Source organism: Aethalodelphis obliquidens, unplaced genomic scaffold, assembly GCF_003676395.1.
Source record: "Aethalodelphis obliquidens isolate GAN/ISIS:26980383/991018 unplaced genomic scaffold, ASM367639v1 scaffold18, whole genome shotgun sequence".
Classification (NCBI taxonomy): Eukaryota; Metazoa; Chordata; class Mammalia; order Artiodactyla; family Delphinidae; genus Aethalodelphis; species Aethalodelphis obliquidens.
The window spans coordinates 22,515,827-22,538,935 of record NW_020837962.1 but is presented as its reverse complement, the minus strand read 5'-3'; the positions used below and the strand labels follow the sequence as shown (position 1 = coordinate 22,538,935).

Sequence of the window (23,109 nt, the reverse complement as noted above, 5' to 3'; positions counted from 1 at the left end):
CTGGAAGCAGCAACTAACAAAGTGTCATAAGATAAATACTTTTTAATTGAACCTCATCAATAACTCAAACTTCTTGTCCTCTGAAACTGCACCTTGCTCAATTTTTATGCACAATCCAGACTCAGCCTATCCAAAGTAGTTTTCCTATAACCTCACGTTTCTCTGATTATTTCATATTTAGATATTCCCTGAATGTAATGCTTTTGCACATCACTCCTAAATGGGTTCTGTCTCAAAAGCACATCCTTAACCAACTGCTGAGAAACCTTTCACTCGTCCCATAGTAACCAAACTGAAGTCCAGACTCGTTTCTCACAATGTGGAAGTGATCTTTATTTCAGGACGTTGTGCATGCCCTTTGGTCTACTGTTCAAAACAAACTTCTAAGGCTCTTACCATCAAACACTAAGCCTCTCACTTTATCTATAAAGAAATGATATATCCTTATATTGGTCACACACTCCACCGTTCAATGTTTTCTTTTGGTAACACTTCTTTACTGCCTTCCCAACCCCTTAAATCAATCATCTGGCACCAGATCACACTCCTCGTTTTTGACTAACCAATTCAGTTTCTTTAATTCCAGACTGCTTTCCTAAAAGCTCTAAATAATTAATACCCATACAGTATTTGAGTCTTAACTTCACTTTTTCCACTGGTCATCCTTCACTATCTTAAACTCAGTCACTGCCGTCTGGGAAACATGTTCAAGGGAGAAGGAGGGAATTGAGATTATCTGGCAGTTTCACTTCATAGAGGCGCATATATGAGAGGACTTCAACCACACAGATAGCGCAACACGCTACCGGCACACACACTAATAGGCTATGAATGTCATTACCTGGGCAGATTAAAAAACACATAAATAAATGAGCTAAGACCTTGCTAATTAAATAGACAGCAACAAAGTCTCTTTAATAAGAACAGGCAACCTTTTGCAATTTAGTTGTCCAATTTGGCTCTTTCCAGGAACACCTGGCCGTGGTCTGGACCTCTGGTCTTTCATTTCAGAGCTTACATTTACCTTCTCAGGATAAAATTACACTTTTTCTTTTAAATTCCAGAGCTCCAATGGCCTTTGAACTGAGTCTTAAAGCAGTGGGGAATAACAGATAAAGGACTCGAAGGTAACTTGGACAATCTGGAGTCTATTCCTGCCAATGAAACACCATGACAATTGGGATGGGTCATTAACCTGGATTTAAGTTCCACCCTCCCCAGATTGAAGAACAATAACTGACACCGACTTTAATAACACAGTAATAAGTTACTTTATTTGATATGAGATTTCTAAAGCAATATTCATTTGACCGTATAATTACGAGTATACTCACAAAAATAGAATTATTCAAAATCATAAATATATAACAACTAAAAATCAGTATATTAAAAAGCAAAAAGGAGCCAGAAAATGCCCATATACTTATTTATTTTTGTTCCTCAATAGATTAAAATCTTATTAGAAATCAGAGATCATTCTTTGATTTCAAAGAATTACAAAGAGTAGGAAGGAGCTAAGTATATTCTAGGATGTAAAATACAATCTAAACTAATCATGATAGTACTATATCTTAGAAATTCTAACACCATTCAAATTAACCTCAATGATGTTTTCAGAGATTCCCAACACTCAAAAGCCTGTGTTTAATGCAAATAACCACCAGGACAGGCCCCACTCACACATACTGTGTTTCAAAACATTCTCCTCATTTGCTTCTAAGTACAGTTATTGCAAACAGACGTTCAGGGGCAGCTCTGCCTGTGTACTTACTTCCTCTATGGTCTATTTTACTTTGCTAAATTCTGTGGACAGTTGAATCCTATCGGCTGTCGTGCCCCCACTGGGGATTACAGGCTGTCGAAAATAGAGCTTGGTTTGACCAGCAAAGTGCACTATTTTGGTTTTTGAATACCTAAAAATGGAACATGTATTGCCACCCGTCTAGATGGTCTCACATATTTAGGCTACCTGCCTGGTCCCCATAAGCATTTGGGTTTGAAACCACTGTCCTGCAGAAACTCTGTGGTGCTTCTCACAGGCTTCTTCTAAACTACGGCTTTCTCTTTCTCTCTACAGTTATGTAAACCCTACTCTTTATCCAAGCCCCAGCTTAAATTCCACCTCTTCCATAAAGCCTACCAGGTGCTTATGGTAGTTTATCCATCCTGGTAATCCCTGCAGCTCTCACGGATGGTTTCATTCTTCTGGCACATACCAAATGGTATGATTTCCCTTTATTGTTTAATTCCTCTGGACCAAATAGGCAGGGCCTCTCTATTTACTCCTAAAGCCTACTTAAAAATCTGTATATAAATAGTACTCAATAAATGTTTGCTGGTGATAATGTTGAAGTCAAGGTAAAATAAGTACTGGAAAAAAACAAAAACAAAAACTGAAGATTCCATGAGGCCATGACCTCTGGTAGAAACTCCACTCAAAGCCTGTGCACTCCTCAAGGTCACTTGCTAGTTCCTCATAACCTCAGGTGACACAAATCAATGGAGCAATGAAAATGGAGCACTGCCTATCCCTCGAGCAAACGACATACAATGACCGCAGAAGAGATGGCAATGCTTGTAAAATAAAAATGCTCTCAACACAGAAAAAAAAAAAAAGCACAATCACAAGCATCATAGACTTGTCTTAGCTTGCAAGGCAATCCCCATTTCCATTCTGTCCCCCGTCCCTCCTCAGAAAATCACACCACCAAAATAAACAGGTGCTAGAAAATGGGTAGGAATTTTTGTTAAGGTGAAGGTCTATTCTTTTTCCTAGAAAATGACACATGGTCTAGGAGTACAATTGTAAAACAGGCATTTTACCTGCATAACAGGAGAGGGACTTGGTCACGTTTCTCTAGATGGCTAGATGGGCACGCCCCCTTGTGGACACTTCCTGACTCACCTCTGGAATGGTCAGCTGCAACTGCGAGCTGTTTCTAAGAAATTATTTCCCTCACTTACTCAATAATATTATTATCAATAGTAATATTTCAGATAACCAAACTCTTCTTTCATTACATCCCCAAATACAAGCTTGTTAAAAGTGAGACATAGCTTTGAACTAATGTATGCTTGAAGCAATTAAAAGATTCAAACTTATCTTGAAAGACCATAAGACTTAAAATTGAAGAAAATAACATACACTTTGCTCTCTCAAAATTAACATTAGAATCATAGGCTGTAGATGTTTAAGTTAGTAATATCAATTGAGTAAAGGCATTGTTTCTAGGCACTGTGATAAGGATAAAAAAACAAAATTCTCATGCTTCCATATGCCTGCATAGGTATGATAAAATAATCACACACCAATCTCAAAATGTCAAAGGTAGTAGATAATTCAATTCAACAAGCATTTATTGAGTGCCCAAAAAGGAATGGGTTTTGATCTGGGTGGCATTTGAGCTGGTCCTTAATCCAAAGGACTTGGATTCGAATTTCAGTAGATGGAGAAGGGGCTGGTATTCCATTATTAATTATCATTTATTCCACAAAGAGAAAGAGACATGAGAAAAACTTAGAAATAAGAACTTTCAGCAACTCCATGAAAAATCAAATACAGAAATGTAGTTGGTAAGAGAAAAAAAGATTATTCAGAAGAGAAATAATGCAAGAGTAGGCTGGGCTCAAGTTTCAAGAGGGTTCATAAAGTCAGTTCTAAAAACTTTGGGTTTTAAGCTACATATAGTAAAGATTCTATTAAAGTTTCTCTCAGAAGAAGGACAAGACCAATGAAGGTATTTTTAAGGAAATGTATCTTGGGATAATACACAGAATTAAAGAGGAATGGAAAAAGGCTAGAACCAGGGAAGCCAGTTATAAAGATACTGCAACCATCCAGCCACCAAGGTAAAAAGGTACAGACTTGAGGGTGGTAAATATATCAAAAAGAAGCAAGCAAAAACAAAACAAAACAAAAACTAGTGCCTGTATTCATTAAACCAATTGAGTACTTATTATATGCCAAGCTGAGAAACCATGGCAACCAAAACAGATATAATCCCTGTCCTCCTGGAACCTGCACTCTAGGGAAAGAGAAAGACATCAAATAAGCACACTCAGAGAGGCAGCTGGAGCAGAACGACAGTTTAAATGACAGGTGGGAGGGGGAGAGGCAATATTCCTGGGATCTGGAATCATAGGGACAAAGGACCTGACTCAGGCAGAATCTTGACAGTGTGACCCAGACTGAGAGTAAAAGAGCAAAAGACTGAAAAGAAAGACAGGCACCTGCTCTTATCGAGTCCTGTGGGCTCTGTTAAGGGGCCTATACTTTATTCTTAAGAGCAGCCGGAAGTCACTGAAGTTTAAACAGGGTCATGACAAAATCAAATTGCACTTTTAAATGATTCCACAAATGCTGTGTATAGAACTGACTGGAAAGGCAAGAGCAGACGGGTTGCGATGCTACTGCAGTCATCCAGGAGACAGTGATGAAGCTTGATTCTAGACATGCTGAGCTAAGGTATGACATGAAATGTATAATAAGAAACTGGAACAGTTCAGGGCCTGAAGAGGGGGGTGGTAATAAAAACTTAGATTCATCCATTCAAACACAGTTTCATTAAATGGCACTGTGTACCTGTGGAAAATGACAATGACCTGGAGACAAATTCTGGAATAAGGAGAAAGGAGAAAAGAGCTCTAGGGTACCTTCAAGAGAGCTAAATGAATAAGACTGGACATGAAGTTATTAACTGAATGCAATCATGTATATAATTACTAACTCCTCTAGAACGTTCTATGTTCATTTAAGCAACGATTACTAAGCAGCTTTTCTAGGCCCACTGTGACAAATTAGGCAGAAAAAGCAATGAGTCTCAAATGCTGGCCCAATACCTCACACACCCCTGAAGATTTTCATCAGTATATTGAGAGTAGAGCCTAAAAATTGAGTTTTACAACTATCCCGATGAAGATAATGGCCAGCCAGGTTTAGCATACACTAAAATAAAGGATCTCTCAATGAGAGGATCAAGAGGTTTGGACAAACTCCATGTTGCCAATGATAATATATTAGAGAATTGTCAAGTTGGAAAGAATGATGGTAATCACTTGGTCCAGCATGCTGACTTTACTGCTGAGGAAACTGAAGTCTAGAGAGACTCCATGTTTGCCCAAGGTCTCTGGACTAGTTAACAGCAAACCTAGACTAGAAATCCTGGTCTACTGCACCCCATTTCAGCCTGCCCTACTTCCTCCACTCCTCAAGTAATCCCAGCCCAGGTCTTGAATTCTGAATAGTTTCTGGCATCTGACTTTTTATTCAAAATGTTCTAGGCTGATTGCAGAAGAGGTGGGCCAATGAGGCCTTTGAAAACTTCAGACAGTTTTCGTTCAACGTAATTAAGCAGTGGGTCTTATCTTCTGATCTTAAAACATCCTTGTTATTGACCCGTGTGTGTGTGTGTATACACATTTGTCTTCTCGTGTATTGGTCTATTCTGCTGGCCTTATTAGTTACACATGTGTCTACACTACTACATCTGTGATGGGTCAACTCAGGTCATTAGTACATGGTGATATCATATGAGGACATATTTAAAAGTCCTGACTTAGAATCTGATGCTCTTAACATCATGGTCTGAGCCAATTCCCAGACAGGAAGACTTCTATCTGTAGCTCCAATGAAATTCCATTCACTGGAGGCATTTCCTTTTAGGAAAGCTATAATATGGTGATTTGCACATTATATACAAGATCGGCTGAGATTATCCCAATGATAATGAAGGAATGCTCTTTTTTCCCCTCCATTGATTCTGTTAAACACCAAAATTTAGAGGAGGCTCTACAGAGCTGATGAATAGTAAAAGTGGAGGGAAGATTTACAAGTCTGAACATATGATGTCAACCTATAACAAGTCTGGAAAACCACAGGTTACTTCCCTTACAAAATAAAAACAGCAGTTAAGGTCTGTTAACAGATTTCTTGCCTCACTCTTATCTCACTTATAACTTTAAAACTCAGTATAAATTTAAGGCATAGCTTCGTAAGGGTTTAAGGAAGACTCGGGAAGAAATCCAACCTACTAGCTATTGAATCTTTATATGAGAACTTAGAAACTTTTTCTGAAACAGAAGAAAAAAAAAAATACTGCAATTGTCCAGCTATCAGGGGTTGAAAGTTCTGGATTTGGATAACTGATGAATTGACATAAAGTGCTGCAAACCACAGACATTTAAAGAAACTCCATGGTGGCGGGGGGATGAATTGGGAGATTGGGATTGACATATATACACAAATATGTATAAAATAGATAACTAATAAGAACCTGCTGTATAAAAACATAATAAAATAAATTTCAAAAAAAAAAAAAGACCAACTTCAAAGTTGAAAAAGAGGTTTAAAAAGAGTCCACCTTCTGCCTATGGAACGTGTATCTAAATAAACTTGCTTTTGCTTTAATTAATTAATTAAAATAAAAAGTGATTTAAGGAAATGGAAAAATAAATAAATAAATAAACCCCATCAAATTATATTGCAAAGGAATAATGGTCATCAGACTGTATAACCTACATAAATGCATGAGATGGTGGTAATCTAGTAATACAAGTACTTAAGTTACTGACTTACTGATTTACATGTTAAGTCTTATAGGCTTAATCAGTAATCAAGATAGCCTTAGGACAGGAAAATATAATTTTTAATGTATTACTTACAATTCAAAGAAATAATTTCAAATGGAAGATAATCACTCCACAGGATGAATTTACAGTTTTATTTTTTAAAAACCCACAAATATATAAAGTATATTTCTTTATGTAGAAGAGAAGGCAAAGAAGTTTCTTACTTCTGTTTACTCATATATCTATGCATTAACCAACTTTTTGAGAAACACGGGAAGACTCCAGATCAAGTAAATGTCTATAAAAGACTAATTACTCCTTCCTCTGCACACATAATAAACATGTACACAAGTACAAATAGAACAATCTGATGAAAACATGTTGTTTTCTGTGCATTTATTTCCTTTGATCTTAACCTACCTCTCACCCAAAAAATAACAGTGATTTAGTATGATACACTTAAGCGTTTATATAATAATTTCAAGATGGTGGATAAAAGGGAAAAATGTTACCCACAATATACTTCAAAAGAATAGAATATATTTATGTGAAGCACACAACGCAAGGCCCAACATTTTCTTTCTGAAACATGTGGCCAATTTGATGTCCCTATGTGGTGGCTAAAGAACACAAAATTAAAAGTTGTAGAATCTCTTTAGAGTGGTTTTCAACACACAACACTGTACAAAGCATTGCAAGATTTTCTAAACTTGTTCATTAGAAATTGAAGAATGAAAGATTCACACAATGGAAAAGGTCTGATTATCTTTCATTTCACCACCCTATACAAGTACTGCTTTACCTAAAAACCAATGAAATTAATTGAAAACTTAAATTACTTCATAAAAGTGGTGAGACAAGGCAAAGAATTTCATGTACATCCAACTGTAAAGTCTGTTATTAAAGAAAAAGACATGGAAACTATTTCGACAATATGCTTGTGAAAAATGAAGGGAAAAAAAAGGCTTGAAACATCAAAAATGCTGAGATCAAACAATACCCCCAACCTCTTTTAATACTCTAAGAATAAAAGAGCCCCTTCTAGTAATATCCAGGGCTAGCTGTTTGAAACTGATATTTATGAAATCTAGATTATCCTGTGCATTGGGTCTGTTTGTTTTCCCAAAGTATCTCCTCTTTGTAGCAACTCTTTCTGTTATGTAACACGGTTATGTAACAATTCAGTCAGTTTTGTAGCAGGAGCTAAGAACCTCCATTGGCCAATGAGTTTATTAGCACTTCATTCCAAAAGAAAGCTTTCTTTTTCAAAAATGCTTAATACTAACACAACTACCTTTTACTTTTTGTATCAAAACAAAAGATAAACTTAAAACATGTATCACTTCATCACATACACCACAAGAATTACTGATAAATATTCTAACAACAATGAGAGTCCATGGCAATCCTGTCAGGGGGAGAATGCAGATGCCCTTGTGTGGGAACTACGAAGGACAGAGGAGCATGCTGAACTGCACCATTCGTTTTCACAAACACAGTTCTCAATTTGCCTAGCTCTGACACAGACAAACGTCAGTTACCACAGCTCAGTTAAATAATACCAGTCACTCAACAACCTGGTTCAAACTTCAATTACATGGTATAGTAACTGTGAGTAATTGAATAAAGTATAAACTTCACTACTAGGTCTTTAGTTCAAAGATCACTATGTAAACTATGTAAACGTTAGATGCCCATTATGATCAGTGAACAATCATGTCATTTCACTCAACATCTGTCACGGATGGGTCACTGTGCACAGACAGCTAAGTGTGTAGTTGTGTTACCTCCTTGTCTCCCAGTGATAAGTCCACATGACATTTAACAAATATCAATCATCAAAAAAGGGCACTAGCCAACTAAGATGAAAGTGAAGGAAAGAAACAAAAAGTGATAATGTTGGAAGTGCAATTCTAATAAAAAATAAGTGACGTTATGGAAGAAGTAATTGACTGTGGGAATTTTCAACACTGCCACCATTCAAGAGACTCGAGATCTTCAGTCAGAGGAACTTAGTGAAGACAAACCTGTCAACATAAATAAGGAATGTAGTTGTGACAAAAAGGATGAAGATGCCCCAGAAGAAGTGACACTGGCAAAAAAGCTGACATAAAAGGAACGCTGAGAGATACTGTACAACATGGAAAGAGCAAAGGATAAACTGTTGAAAGCTGATCCAAAATTAAAAAGAGTTTGACGATTCACCATGACATAAACAGATGCTCACTCCATATCATAACTTACATGACAGGAAAGCAAGCACTGTTCAAACTACTCTTGATAAAGGGTTTTTAGACAGAAAAAACCTACTTTAATTCTGATGTTTTAAATTAGTGTACTAAATAAATACTCATTTTAATTACTTTTTGTTTGTTTCTCTACACATTTATAACCACCAGTAAAAGAGTTTTTAATGTTTTGACAAAAATGTCTAAAGGTCATAGAAAAAGTGTAATTTTTTGCCATTAAGATCCCTTTGCACAGTTCCGGTTTGCACAGTCATTTTTATGGTCCAGCACTACCAGGCAAAGTGTGGACTATCTATACACTGCAAGGGAAAGAAAGAAGTAAAGAAAAATCCAGAACAGTTGGGTCTGCACAGATAGGGGAGTGGAATAGAGCATAAACAACTACTACTTTTATATTACACAGCACTACAGGTAAATAACAATCTTTTCCTCCTCCAGCATGTCTTCCCTCTAAGTCACACCCAAAAAGCATGGATGAAACAGAGATGTCAATTATTAAGAATAGACAGTTACTCAGAATTTATTCCTTATTTTTTAATATTGTATCTTAAAACCCATGTACTCTTAAAGTGAGGACAAAATGTGTTTTATTTGATTTATAGGTAGATTAGCTGCTTAACCCACTACTGGTTTGTAGCAACAAGGGACATATTAACTGTGCAGAAGAAGACGATAAAAAAAAGTTCTCCATTTACGCTACACATTGTAGATTACCTCCCTAATAACCACTCTCCTCCCCTTCCTTTGACAACAAAACAACTAATTTGCGCGGGGAAGACAATGTGTCTAGCAGCAAGCCATGAGCTATGAGATAGTAATGAGGAAAATCCACTTCATTTCCTAGGCTCCTTTGCAACTGGGAATAGCCATGTGACCAAACTGCGCCCCTTGTCCACTGCCCCCAAAAAAACAACTAAAGAGTAATCTATTGAGAGAGATTCTGGAAAACTTTTGCATCCCAGTTAAAAAAGTGACGGACACATCTGGCACTAGTCTCCCCGCCCACATCCTCCATGGTCTCACCTTCTTCTCACCTTGAATGCAGATGTGACACCTGAAATTATAGCAGCCATATTCCATCCATAAGACAAAAGGCATGAGAGAAAAGGCCCAAGAGAAATCCCAGATATGTTGGCTCCAGCATCATTGGAAACCTGAGCTAATGAATGCCTGCAACCACCCACCTCCAAAATTCTTTATTACAAGGCAGAGGGCCAGGGAGCAGGGGAACAAGTATGCATTTCTTAAGTTACCATCAGGTTTTCTATTGTTTGCAGCCAAAAGCATTCCATTAATTAACCATTCTTATTTTAAACTAAGTCAAATGTAAATGGTCAAAGACAAAGGAAAATAAAAATACTCTAATTAATTGAGGTAGCAAGCTGATTAAATATACTTCTTGCTTTAATTTTGATTTCTATTAGTATTGTGATAATGTCTGGACAATCAATTACTTTTTTAAGAAAAACGAGAAATATCAATGCAACAAAAATTGCTCAATTTATTTACTTTATTTTCAGGCTTTAAAATATTTATTCTACTGTATACTCCTTTCAGGACAATATTTATCTCCTTCAACACTGAGTAACAAAAAAGTGAACATTAGGAAAGTTACCAAAAACTCTATTCTTTTTATTATATTTATATACCCAACTCACAGCTTCTTTTATGTAGCCACAACACACAGTAGTTCCAGGCTTTAGTCAATGCTGGCTAACCAAAACTATGCTGAAACTATACACACAGGACAGGGAGAAATAAACTAAATACAGGTTGATTTAGAAAACAGCTATTTGTCCTTTCCTGTCACATCTCTAAAAAATTGCTACGCTTCCTCTCAAAAATTATAATTTTCTGCGCCATTGGCTCCTTATCTGGTGGTCTTTTCTTTCTCGGAGCGTTTTTATTACCTTTGCCAAGGTTATACAGCAAACATCTGCAAAACAAAGCCTGTGGCCCGCATCCTTCCCTAAAGGCAGAAGCTGGGTCCTAGTCAAACACAGTGCTTTGTACACATTAAAGTTCATATATTCTGAATATTAAAAATATTTTCCTGTCATTTCAGGGGTCTAAAATACTCCATTTGAATCATGCCTGAATTCCACCTCTCCACCCACTACTAGTGACCTCCATTACCACCCTCCCTTTCTCCATTACAAGATTCCACCCAGAGTAGCACCCAGAGTAGCAGTTTCCCTTCTTTTTTGGCTGAGATGAAGGCAAACAATGGCAAAGGCAAAAACGATCGTGTCTCAGTCAGTGACAGTCACCAAACACTTGAACATCCATTAACACATCTGTTCCTCCTAACAGCCCTGCTACGGGAGCAGAATTATCACTATTTTCAGTTAAAGATAAGGAAACTGAGCCTTCCTAGGTGAAATTACTCAGTGAATTCACGGAAGGTAACCGTGGTACGGTGTCTTGACCCTATCTCCCCACCTCTCTCTCCCCACTCCACAGCAAAACTTCTCAAAAGAATTATCTCCACCCTGTTCTCCCTGATGGACCCACTCCACCTGCTCTACAATCCACCACGTCATGGAAACTGTCCTCATCCAGGTCCAGAGTCTCCAGGTGCCGAGTCCAGTGGCCAGTCCTCTGTCCTCCCAACTGTTTTGTCAGCAGCACTTGACCCAGGTGATGACTGACTTTGAACGCTCCTCTCTGCTTCCCAGACACTCTCCTGATGGCCCCCCTGCCCCACTGGCTGCTCCATCTTTCTCTTTCGCTGGTTTCTCCTCCTCCCAATGTAGACATGTTGGCCTGGCCCAGGGTTCAGTTTTCAGACCTCTATCTTCACTCACTCCTACTAAGTGAGCTCATCTGGACACGTGGATTCATATTCCTTTTGATGCCAATGATTGCCAAATGGGAATGTCCCCCCTGACCTACCCCTAAGCTTCAGATGCATAAAACCAACTCCACAGTTAATCTTTCCTGCTGCCACATCCAGTTTTTTATTGCAAATCCTCTTAACCAGGTTGATGAGTGGTTGTTTAAATTTTTCAAAAATTGAATATTCTCTGGGTGAAGGACAGAATCATAAAGAAGGACACATATTGTAAATATTTCCTTTTTATTTAAAACACAAAACCAATTCATTCATTCACTAGCCAATCTTTTCATATAAGACTTTCTCTGAATGTGAGCCCACGTACAAATGTTCCATATCATCTTCCTATAACACCCTGGACTGTCCTATGATTTCAAGTTTTATTTTATCTAAAAATAGAACAAGAATATAAATACACTAACAACATACTCTGAATGCACAAAGCTTCTAGATTTTTACGATTTTTCTCAATCTTTTACAGCTGGTTTGCCCATGCTTAATTCTACAGCAACTTTTTATAGACCCACTCTGCTTTTTCAAGTTAGTTTTCAAACAAACAACTCTTTCAGTTTTCAAGCAGACAATTCTCTTTTTAAACTCAATATTCATCAGTTTATGAGAGACAATGAATTATGATAAAGGATAAAATGATAAAAACAATGAGCATAATGAAGCTCTTGGTGGCACAAAATTCAACTGAAAGGAGTAGAGGAACATAGCACACTAAAAGTGGTCTGTTACCTTGAGTGTTCAGGGTGCCTTGGCATCAGATAATATGTGTTATTGTGAAAATGAAAAGCATTGGTTAATCTGAGTTCATTAAGGGAACATGAAGTAAGAAAGTTCTTGATTTCCATTTCCCACCTCCATCACCTTGAAGCCATACTTTCTCCAGCTCCCTGTACCACCTTAGTAAATGGCAATACACTATGACTAAAAACTAGAACTTTTAAACCCCCTCTCTATAAGGCATCAGTAATTCCTGTCTTTCTAGGAGCCCTTACAATATATCCTGGATATATTCACTTCTCTCCATCTCCATCCCTAACATCCACAGTCCATGTGGCACCATCTCCCAACTGTAATAACTTTGTAACTAATCTCCTCACTTCTGTTTTTGCCTTCCCCTATTCACCATGTAGCAGCCAGAAAGAACTCTGTAAAATATGAATAAGGCAGTGTTGCTTCTCTGCTTTTACAATAACTCATTATTCATGAAACAAAAGTGGAAACTCCTCAAGGAGCCGGCATCTACCTACCTCTCCAGCTTCAGATCATACCATCCTCCTCTTGCCCACCATGCTTTAGGCACAATGCCCCTCTTCTCCATTCCTCCGATATGCCAAGTCCCCACCAGGGCCACTGCACATGCAGTTCATTTTGCCTGGAACACTATTCCACTGACTTCTCATAAAACTCACTTCATATTTTTCAGATGTCGCCTCAAATGTTACACCTTCAGAAAGGTCTCTAACTAGCAAGGTATCATCCTAACTAAAGGAGTCCTCTTTTGAGTCTCCCCTCCATCTCTCATATCCAAGTTACTTTGTATCATATCATCTTGTGCTTTTTTTTTTCCTTTATATCAGTTATCAAACATGGTAATTATCTTACTTGATTGTATGTTTATATGTTTCCGTCTCTAGACACTAAACTGTAAAATTTCATTAGAGCAGGAATTACCTCCATCCTGTTCACCACCGTTTTCTTACTACCCAGCTCAGCACCAAGAGTAGCTGCTTAATAAATATTTTCTGAATAAAAAAATGAATCTTCTAAGTAAGACCAGCTGAAGATATTCTCTATAAGGTCAACTGATATTTCTATGCATAAAAACCCTAAACTGATGTCCCTGAAAAAAAGACCTGTATAAGAATGTTCATAACAGCTTTATTCATAAAGTACAAGCCTGGAAATGAACCAAATGTCCATCAGTAGGAGAATGGATAAACAACTTACAGTAAATGGGAATATTATTCAGTAATAAAAAAGAATAAACCTGTGACCCACTGTCTCAAAAACACTTTGTGAAAGAAACCAAATAGAAAAAGTACATCCTGTAAGATTCCAATTATATAAAGTTCAAGAGCAACACAAAACATCTATGGTGATAAAACTCAGAGCAGTGGTCACCTATAAAGGGTAGAGAATGGCTGAAAGGAAGTACAAAAGAACCAGATATGTTCTACATCTTGATAGGTATATGGGTTACATGGCTATATATATATATTTATTAAATTGATTAAATTGCTCACTATATGCAAATTTTATCAGTTTTTTAAAAGAACAGCAGTCCTAAATTTGCTTACTCAGACATCACATGGGATGCAAAAACCGAAGAAACAGAACCACACTACTAGGCACTTTCACCAAGGTCTACCTACTCATTTGTTCATTTGCCTCCTAAATTTCTACTCTTCTCTGGCAGAAAAATAAAAAGGTTTGGACCAAAATGTTTGATTAATTGTCCCATGTGGCAACATACTGGAAAAATATCTATCATCATGAGAGAAGATTTAGTATGCACTCATATGTGAATGAACCATATATAGCTATGACGGAAAGCATTAGCCAGTACATAAGCAATTATGGGACTAATCAATGAAGAATATTAACGAGATGCCAAGTTATATCAAGTGACGATGTGACATGAGAACTCCATCATGAACTGTGTGCTAACGGACCTCTAAGCCATAGTTTGAGCATGAATGTTATGGTTTTTAATTTTTCTATCCCCCAAAACACCTAAGAAATGCCACACGCAGGCTCATGAGGGCACACAAATGCATGAAATGCAAACAAAGAAAATATAAGAACAAGAAACAGAGACATGTCATTAGAATGTACAAAAAAACCTACATGAATCCAATATATACATTTCCTTATAACACTCTATCCCCTAAACAGCCATGTTCATCCAGAGTTGCAAGGACCAAAACAGCAGCCAGGAGCCACATGGAGCTAACTGAGCACTTAAACTGTGGTGAGGACAAATGAGAAGCTAAATTTTTAATGTTATTACATTTTAATAAACTTTAATTTTAAAACAGAGTTTCAACTCAATTTCTGGGAAGTCTTAAGTATGTTTGTTATGTAACTTCTTATGTAAGCCTACTTTTTCAACTGTTAACTTTATGATATATAGATACAGATCATATTTCCAATGAAAAGTTAATGTCATAATTGAGATGTGCTATAAGTGTAAAATACACACTGATTTTTGAAAACTTAATACAAAAAAAAAGAAAATAGACTAGATCACTAGTAATATTTTTTCACTGATCACATTTTTGAAGCGATATTTTAGATTCACTGTTTTAAATAAGTCTTAAAATTAATTTCACCTGTTTCTTCTAATTTTTTTAAATGCAGCTACTGGAAAACTTAAAAAGTACATATGTGGCATGCATTATATTTCTACTGGGTTGTACTATTCTGAGGCTTATATATCTAAATGCAGACTAAGTATATCATTATGATACATTAATTATTAATATTTCAAACACCTCCTGACCTTTTCACTTGATTGTCTTCTTTTCTTTAGTTGAATGAAATCTGTTTCCACCCTTTCTGCCAGCTCTAGTTTCCTCTTGTTTCTTTTAAATGCAGCTAAACTGAATCCTATAAAAGAAACATTAAAAATAACATTTGAAAAATATTAGGGCAATGGGGCAGATGAGAGATCCTGAAGAGCCTCCTCAGGACAAAATCATTAAGAATGTTGGATAAAGGGTTTTATAAAGTCTTTTCAGGGTACACTGAGGTGGGAGGGAATAAGAAAAATAACCTAAAGTAAAAAAATTAAGAAAAAGGTCAAATCCAGAGAGACAAGTGAGTTCTGAAGGTAGATGCTCTCCAGGAGTGTCTGCTAATGCATGCCATGGCCCGCTCTGGTTTTGAAGGTCTCTGTGCATAAGAGACAAGAGCTGAGACTTGGGACAATGCAGCAGGAGAAAATGTATTGGAGATCATCCACATAAAAAGGGGGAACCCCAAAGGGTGATACGCCCAATGAAAGGGAAAACTAGAAAATGCCGCAATATGCAAAGAATCAGGAAACTTGTAAGTCACAGCCTTGGCTATAAACGTAAGACAAGAAAAGTCCTGTTACACTTGGCTGGTTTGGGAAGGGGAGTTCTGTTTTGTGGGTGTGTGTGGGTGTGGCTGTTGGGGGGGGTGGGGGGGTGGGGGGGTGGGGGTGTACACGCATGTGTGGTTGTGGGTGTGTGTACACGCATGTGTGGGTGTGGGTGTGTGTATGTGCATGTGTGGGTGTGGGTGTGGGTGTGTGTACGCGCACGTGCACAAGGTGGGGTGGGGGCAGGGAGCTGCTCTTGAAGAACAATTAGAATTATAAGAACAAAATACATATCTATATAACATTAAAGTATAAAAAAATATTTAAAAGTTCAGGCAGAATTAGGAGAATTCATATTACCTATGTGGCCTGAAAAACACAAAAAACCAAAAATGATCTCGGTGAGGTAATGCTTCAAAAACCCATTAAACGCAAATGCAAATACTCCCTGGAAAAACCCACCTTAGCTCACCCAGATCTCAAAGAATTCCCATGTTCCAATTAATATGAGCCCATAGTTTAAAAAACAGTTCATAAAACGAATGAGAAATAAATCACCAAGAATGAAAAAACAAAAGTCAGCCAAACATCAGAAAGTATAATCCAACCGGCAAAGACCTCAGATACTAGTGTAATCATATATAGAATATAAAACATGTTTATGCTCACAGACATAAAAAAAAGATATTGAAAATATAACTAAGGAAGAAAAGATGATAAAATTCCCAGGCAGACTTGAAGAAGAACCAAATAGAACTTCTAAAAATAAAAAATACAATAACTGGAATTTTAAGACTTGATATACAGATTTAAACAATTAGATTCAGCTGACAAGAGAAATTACAAACTGGAATATAACACTGAAAAGATTACCAAAGTTTTCTGATAATGGTAGACTAAATTTTTAAGAGCAATTCTCCCACCAAATATTATCAAAAATGTGAGATAAAATATGAAAAACACCACCTTAAAAGCATTAAAAACCTTATAAAAAGTATAGAGCTTTTCTGGGGGTAAACTGAAGACTAAAGCTATTATTATTGCACTGTGAGCATCTGCCAACACTTGCGCACTTGAATTTGATTCCGTGGCATCAAGGAGAGGCATAAGTCAAACCCAGAGCCCATTAAAGGTGGGAGTTTCATAGGAGACACTTCCCACAGCAAGCTAGGGATTGAAAGGGCCAACATCCCCACAGGAAGGCTGAGCTAGAAACAAGCAAGTCTACCCCTACCCTCCACCCCAATACCAAGTGCATTTAGACAAGGTGGTTATCTTCAATGCACTGAAAGGAAATATCTGCTCACCCAGAACTATATCCAGTAAAATTAACCTTCAAAAATGAAGGTGAAATAAAAATAGTTTCAGGTGAACAAGAATGAGCAAATTCATCACCAGCAAGACCTGTACTAATGAAAAACATTAAAGGGTGTTCTTCCGTAACAGGCAAAATAATACAAAGTGAAAGCTCAAAGACAAAAAAAAAAAAACAGGTAGGGAGAAGGGTGGGGAATTAAGTGCAAAGAAAAGAATATATGTGCAGGCAAATCTAAATGAAAATTGCAGTAAAACAATAAAGTGTCACAGTGTTTTTAAGTGCATATTTATTTCCCCCACATTGATGTAAATTAATCAAAATAACAGTGGGAAAACAACAAAGATACTCTAACATATTAACTTTAAGATTAATCAAGAAAATTTTAAATAAGGAAAAACAAATATGTTAGGAAAATTAAGTGTTAAAGGAACCAGAGTTGCCCTCAAGACAAAGTCTAAGAACAATAGTGTAGTAATGGACAAAAAAAAAGTAATGGAACTGACCAACAAGTTTAGAAACAAACTCATGTATATCCTAATAGAATTTGAGAATAACACTGCTTTTTCATACCACTGGGAAATCTATGTTATTCAGTAAACTTTCTTGGCACAATACATTACCTATTTGGGGAAAAAAACACAAATTAAATTCCTACCCCACACTACACACAAATCTGAAACCTTATAAGTATTAATGATTTAAACATATAAAATCTAAAAAAAGAAGTCCAAAAAGATTAAGCCATCACACAGTAGGCATAAATACCAGTCTTTTTATATCAGTCTTTTCTGAGAGAGATTTTATTTTTTATTTTTACTCGTTTTAACATTAAAGTAGAATATTTTACATTGAATGTTATCAAAGCCAGAATCCATCAAAAGGATGGTTCGTTGATAAAACCATGTAAAATTTAAAATGTCTACAAGGCAAAAGACATCATATGCAAAGGTAAATGATAAATGGTATCTTTTTAAATTTTAAAGTATATGCAAATAGTTATAGATAGGATTAATAACCTTGAATCAGAATAGTCTGATATAAAATTAATAAGCTGGAGCTAGAGGGAAGATGGCAGAGTAAGAAGCACCAGGAATCTGTCTCCCCACCTAGACAACTGGCCTGATAGAATCTGTCTAATGTTAAGTATTATACAACTCTGGAGTTTATTAAAGAGGAAGGTTTCCAGGGGAAAGCTTCATTGTAAACTGTGGTTAATTTGGGTCAACTTCAGCTCTTCGCACAGTAGCCTCCCCATACCCTATCCCCAACCCTGTGGCAGGCAGCTGGGCATACGCTCCTAGAGCAGCTTGCACATAACTTGTGAGAGTCAGGGTGGGCAATAAAGACCCTCTCCTCCAAATACCAAAATCTGTGCTCTGACTGCTGGTTCTGGTCACAGAGGTACAGACTCAGAGGCAGACAGCCATTGTTGCAGTGCCTCTCCCTCCAGATGAAGTGACCTCCAGGGAATTTAAAAGGCTAGTCCTTGTCTCCCTTTTTGGAGACAGACATTTAAGGAGATACACAAATGGCCAAAACGCACGTGAAAAGATACTCGACAGCATAATCATTAGGGAAATGAAAACTGAAATCACAAGATACCACCTCACACCCATTAGGATGGCTATTACCAAACAAAAAACAAAATAACAAGTGTTGATGAGGTTGTGGAGAAATTGGAACCTTTGTGCACTATTACTGGGAATTTAAAATGGTGTAGCTGCAATGGAAAAGAGTACACTGGTTCTTCAAAAAATTAAAAACAGAATTACCATATAATCCAGCAATTTCATTTCTGGGTACCCAAAAGAATTGAAACAGATATTTGTACACCTGTGTTCATAGCAGCATTATGCGTAATAACCAAAAGTTGGAAACAACTCAAGTTGCTTCAAACCATTCAATGTATAAATGGATAAACAAAATGTGATATATACATACAATGGAATATTATTCAGCCTTAAAAAGAAATTCTGACGCATGCTACAACATGGTTGAACCTTGAGGACATCATGCTAAGTGAAATAGGCCTGTCAGGAAAGAAAGAAAAAATGTGTGATTCCACTTATAAGAGGTACCTAGAGTAGTCAAATTCATAGGGACAGAACTACGAATGGTGGTTGCCAAGGGCCAGGTGGAAGGAAACAAGGAGTTAGTGTTTAATGAGCACAGAGTTTCAGTTTCTCAAGATGAAAAGGATTTTGCAGATGGATGGTAGTCATAGTTATACAATATAAATATACTTAAAGCTACTGAAATGTACCATTAAAAATGTTTAAGATGGTAAATTTTACATTGTGTATTTTACCGAAATTTTTTAAAATGTACATGTATATTTATTTATAGCAGCATTATTTATTATAGCCCCAAACTGGAAATAACCCAGATGCCTTTCAATGGATAAATGATTAAACAAACAGTGGTACATCCACTGTTTAGCAATAAGATGGTACAAGCTATTGATAAGAACCACCACCTGGATGAATCTGAAGAGAATTACACTACGTGATAAAAAAGCCAATTCCCAAAAACTCATATCCTATATGATACCATTTATATAACATTTTTGAAATGACAAAATTATAAAAACGGAGAATAGATTAGTAACTGCCAGGTGTCAAGGAAGGGGTGAAGGTTGGAGGTGAGTAGGTGAGACTATAAAAGGGCAACATGAGATATCCCTGTGGTGATAAAAGTGTTGTGTATCTTGACTGTCAATACTATCCTGAATGTGATATTGTACTGTAGTTTGGCAAGATGTTCCCATTGGTGGAAACTGGGCAAAGGGTACATGGAATCTCTCTGTTGTATTTCTTAGGATTGCATGTGAATTTATAAGTACTTCAAAATAAAAAATTTGAAACAGCATAACTGGCCATATTAACTAGCCATATGAAATTAAGTGTTGATATATCATATACCAGTTATGATAAAACTCTACAATTACAAAGTATGTTTAATATCATGTTGTCTTTCAAAGTACCTTACACAAAGGCAGAAAAACTGTAAGAACACAATCTAGCCAACAGAAAAGAAGAAAATAGGATTCCTTGTGGTGGAATCATGCCCATAAATTGAAAGAATAGAATAACATCCTTAATCTACTCTTTACTTAATTTAAAGACGTATCCCAGGTCCAATCAAAGCATAAAACAGCTGAAAATTAAGGAATAGATGGTAGCAACTTTGTAGCACAAACTATTTAAGGTTGTCCTTTACCAAAGGAAAACAAAATTACTTTCAATTTCAACTTTAATGAATTTTCTGGAAGAATTCAAAAGAATGTACACATTCTATCTCAGACATTCTGAAAACTGAATGCGCATTGAAATTACCTACAAAACTTTAAAAACTACAGATGCCTGGGTCCCATTTACAGAGTTGCTGTTTTCATTGATTTTGAGTGCAGCCAGGGCTTCTGAATTTTTCAAAGCTCCCCAGTGACTCTGATGTGCAGCCAAAGTAGAAAACCACTGCTCTACTGGTTACACCTAACTCCAGATACGATCAATCACTAAAATCATCTTATTAGTCAGTGCTAAAGAGCTAAACCTATTAAATTCTGATGAAATCACATCACCAAGATCATTTTCACATCCAACATATTAATGACAGTGAGAATGATATTAATAGTCAACATCTGAGTGTTCCTATGCCCCCAAAATTGGAGTAAGAATTCTTGATACATTACCTCAAGGAATCACAACGTCTCCATGAGAAAAGTGTCTTGGAGGTAACTTGCCCCTGGTCACATAAAGGCCTCTAAAGTCTGTGCTCTGAGCTACTATGTGTTCATCAATGGTACCAACTATACAAAGACAGACTTCTCAAAAGTAGACAGCAAACCTCTTAGGAATCTGGCAATAGCCAGCAAAACAGTAAATGCACATCCTCTATGAGTCAGCAATTCTACTTCCAACTATCTACCCCAATAGAACACGTATATATTAAGTGATGTGTACAAGAATATTCATGGAATTATCAATGTTAATGGCAAAATCTAGAATCAACCTGAATGCCTATCAATAAAGAAACAGCTAAATAAATATGGTAAAATGCTATTCAACAGTTTAAAAATTAATTCATCTATATATATCAACATGGACAGATTTCAAAATACATCTTGCTGCATTACAAAAAATATTTTAAAAAGCCATGTTATAATACTACTTATCTACAAACTTACTAAAGATACTACAGTATGATACCATTTATCTACTTAAAACAGAATACTATATATTCTTTTCTAACTATATACGTTGGAATACTATATATTCCAACATTTCTGTTGGAACAGAGAGAAGCAAATCAAACAAGTAACTGTGGTTATCAGACTGAGCAGGAGTCTGGGATTGGGAATGGAAGTAAAAAGGAAGACCAGGTTTATGTAAAATGCTTCAATATTTAAGAAGATAACTTATTCCTCTGCCACACAATTAAAAAGTAATAAATACAATGGTTAGATACATTTATTAATTTATATTATTTTTATTATTATATTTGTTAATAGTACACATTAACAAAACATCAGTTCCAGCTCCTGGTAATGAAAGAATAGCTTATATGAGACTAACCTACAGACCAATAATAATTACAAACTCTGGGCAGAAGTTTTAAACTAAAAAAAAAAAAAAAAAAAGCCTATTTGAAGGCAAGTGACGAAAAGCTGGCAGAAATAGGAGAGGATTCAACCACTGAAAGAAAAGAAACATACTGGGTGAGATCCAAATTCAAACAGCTTTCACCATGAGGCACTCCCCACTCTGTGACATACACAGAAAATAGAGCTCAGGTAGAAAACTACGGTCTTATTGGCCTGAGATGAAGGAGTCTGGGGCTACTGAAGCCACTGGAAAGTAAGGGAGGAATCCTGGAAAGGAGAAATCCACAAAAAAAGAAGCCCAAAAACCTATGTAAAAGTCCCCTCAAATCCTGAATGAGTCCTTGACTGTTCATACAGGATGCAAGATTCCGTAAAGTCCACTGAGGAAAATAACAGCTGAAAAGTGAACAGATGTTTTAGTAAATACCCACTGTAGGAGAGACAAAATTTAAAGTTTGAGACTTTCCACTGAAACCCCAGAAAGGCCATATCTCAGGAATAAAGACCACAAACTAGTACTAAGAGACAACTCTAGGATTAAGAAAAAAACTGAAATAGACTCACTTTAACAAAGCCAAAAACCAGGCTGTGACAATATCAAGGTGAACTGCAAATAATTTAATTACATGTTAGAACAAACTCAACATCATTCAAACATAGTCACAAGGTGTAATTTTTTTTAAAAAAAATTGAGACATGCAACTAAACAGGAAAGTGTGACCAAGGTCAAGAAAAAAAAAAAATCTATCAATAGAAACTGACCCACATATTACCTAGATTTTAGAATTAGCAGTCAAAGATTTCAAAATAACAATGATAAATACGCCAACAATGGATATAATGGGTGAAGACATGGGAAATTTCAAGACAAAGATGAAGGCTGTTTTTTTAATGGAAACTTTAAAACTGAAAACATAATATTTTATATTTTTTAAATCATAACATCAAATTAGATACTGCAGGAGGAAAGATCAATAAACTCAAAGACCAATTCAACAGAAATCAAACAAATAGAAGTGTGATGGTTAATTTTATTTGACAACTTGACTGGGCCAGAGAGTGCCCAGATATTGGTCAAGCTTTATTCTAGGTATGTCTGTGAGGGTATGTTTGATAAGGTTGAGATTTACATTTAAATTGATAGACGGAGTAAAGCAGATTGCCCTCCCTTTGTAAATGGACCTCATCCAATCAGCTCAAGGCCTTAATAGAACAAAGAGTAAGAGTAAATTCCTCTTGCCTGACTGCCTTTCTCTTACTCTCCCAGAGTAAGAGAATATTCCTCTTGCCTGACTGCCTTTCAACTAGAACATCAACTTTTTCCTGCCTTCATACTTGATCTGAAACATTAGCTGTTCCTGGGTTTCAAGCCTGCCAGCCTTCACACTGGAACTAAATTGACCCTCCCAGTTTTCAGGCCTTTGAACTTGGATTGAAACTACCCCATTGGCTCTCCTG

General features: G+C 36.5%; 1 protein-coding gene across 12 annotated transcripts in view; it reads right to left on the bottom strand.

Moving 5' to 3' along the window:
- Positions 1-23,109, bottom strand: part of TASP1 (taspase 1) — a 273,636-nt gene that overhangs the window by 184,629 nt on the left and 65,898 nt on the right. For all 12 annotated transcript variants that reach the window (XR_003435171.1, XM_027118160.1, XM_027118163.1 and 9 more), the window contains one exon: positions 15,167-15,273. Coding sequence is in view for 11 of the 12 variants with exons in the window: in XM_027118160.1 (XP_026973961.1) it covers positions 15,167-15,273 (107 nt within the window). In the remaining variant the exon portion in view is untranslated. The remainder of the gene's footprint in view (positions 1-15,166; positions 15,274-23,109) is intronic.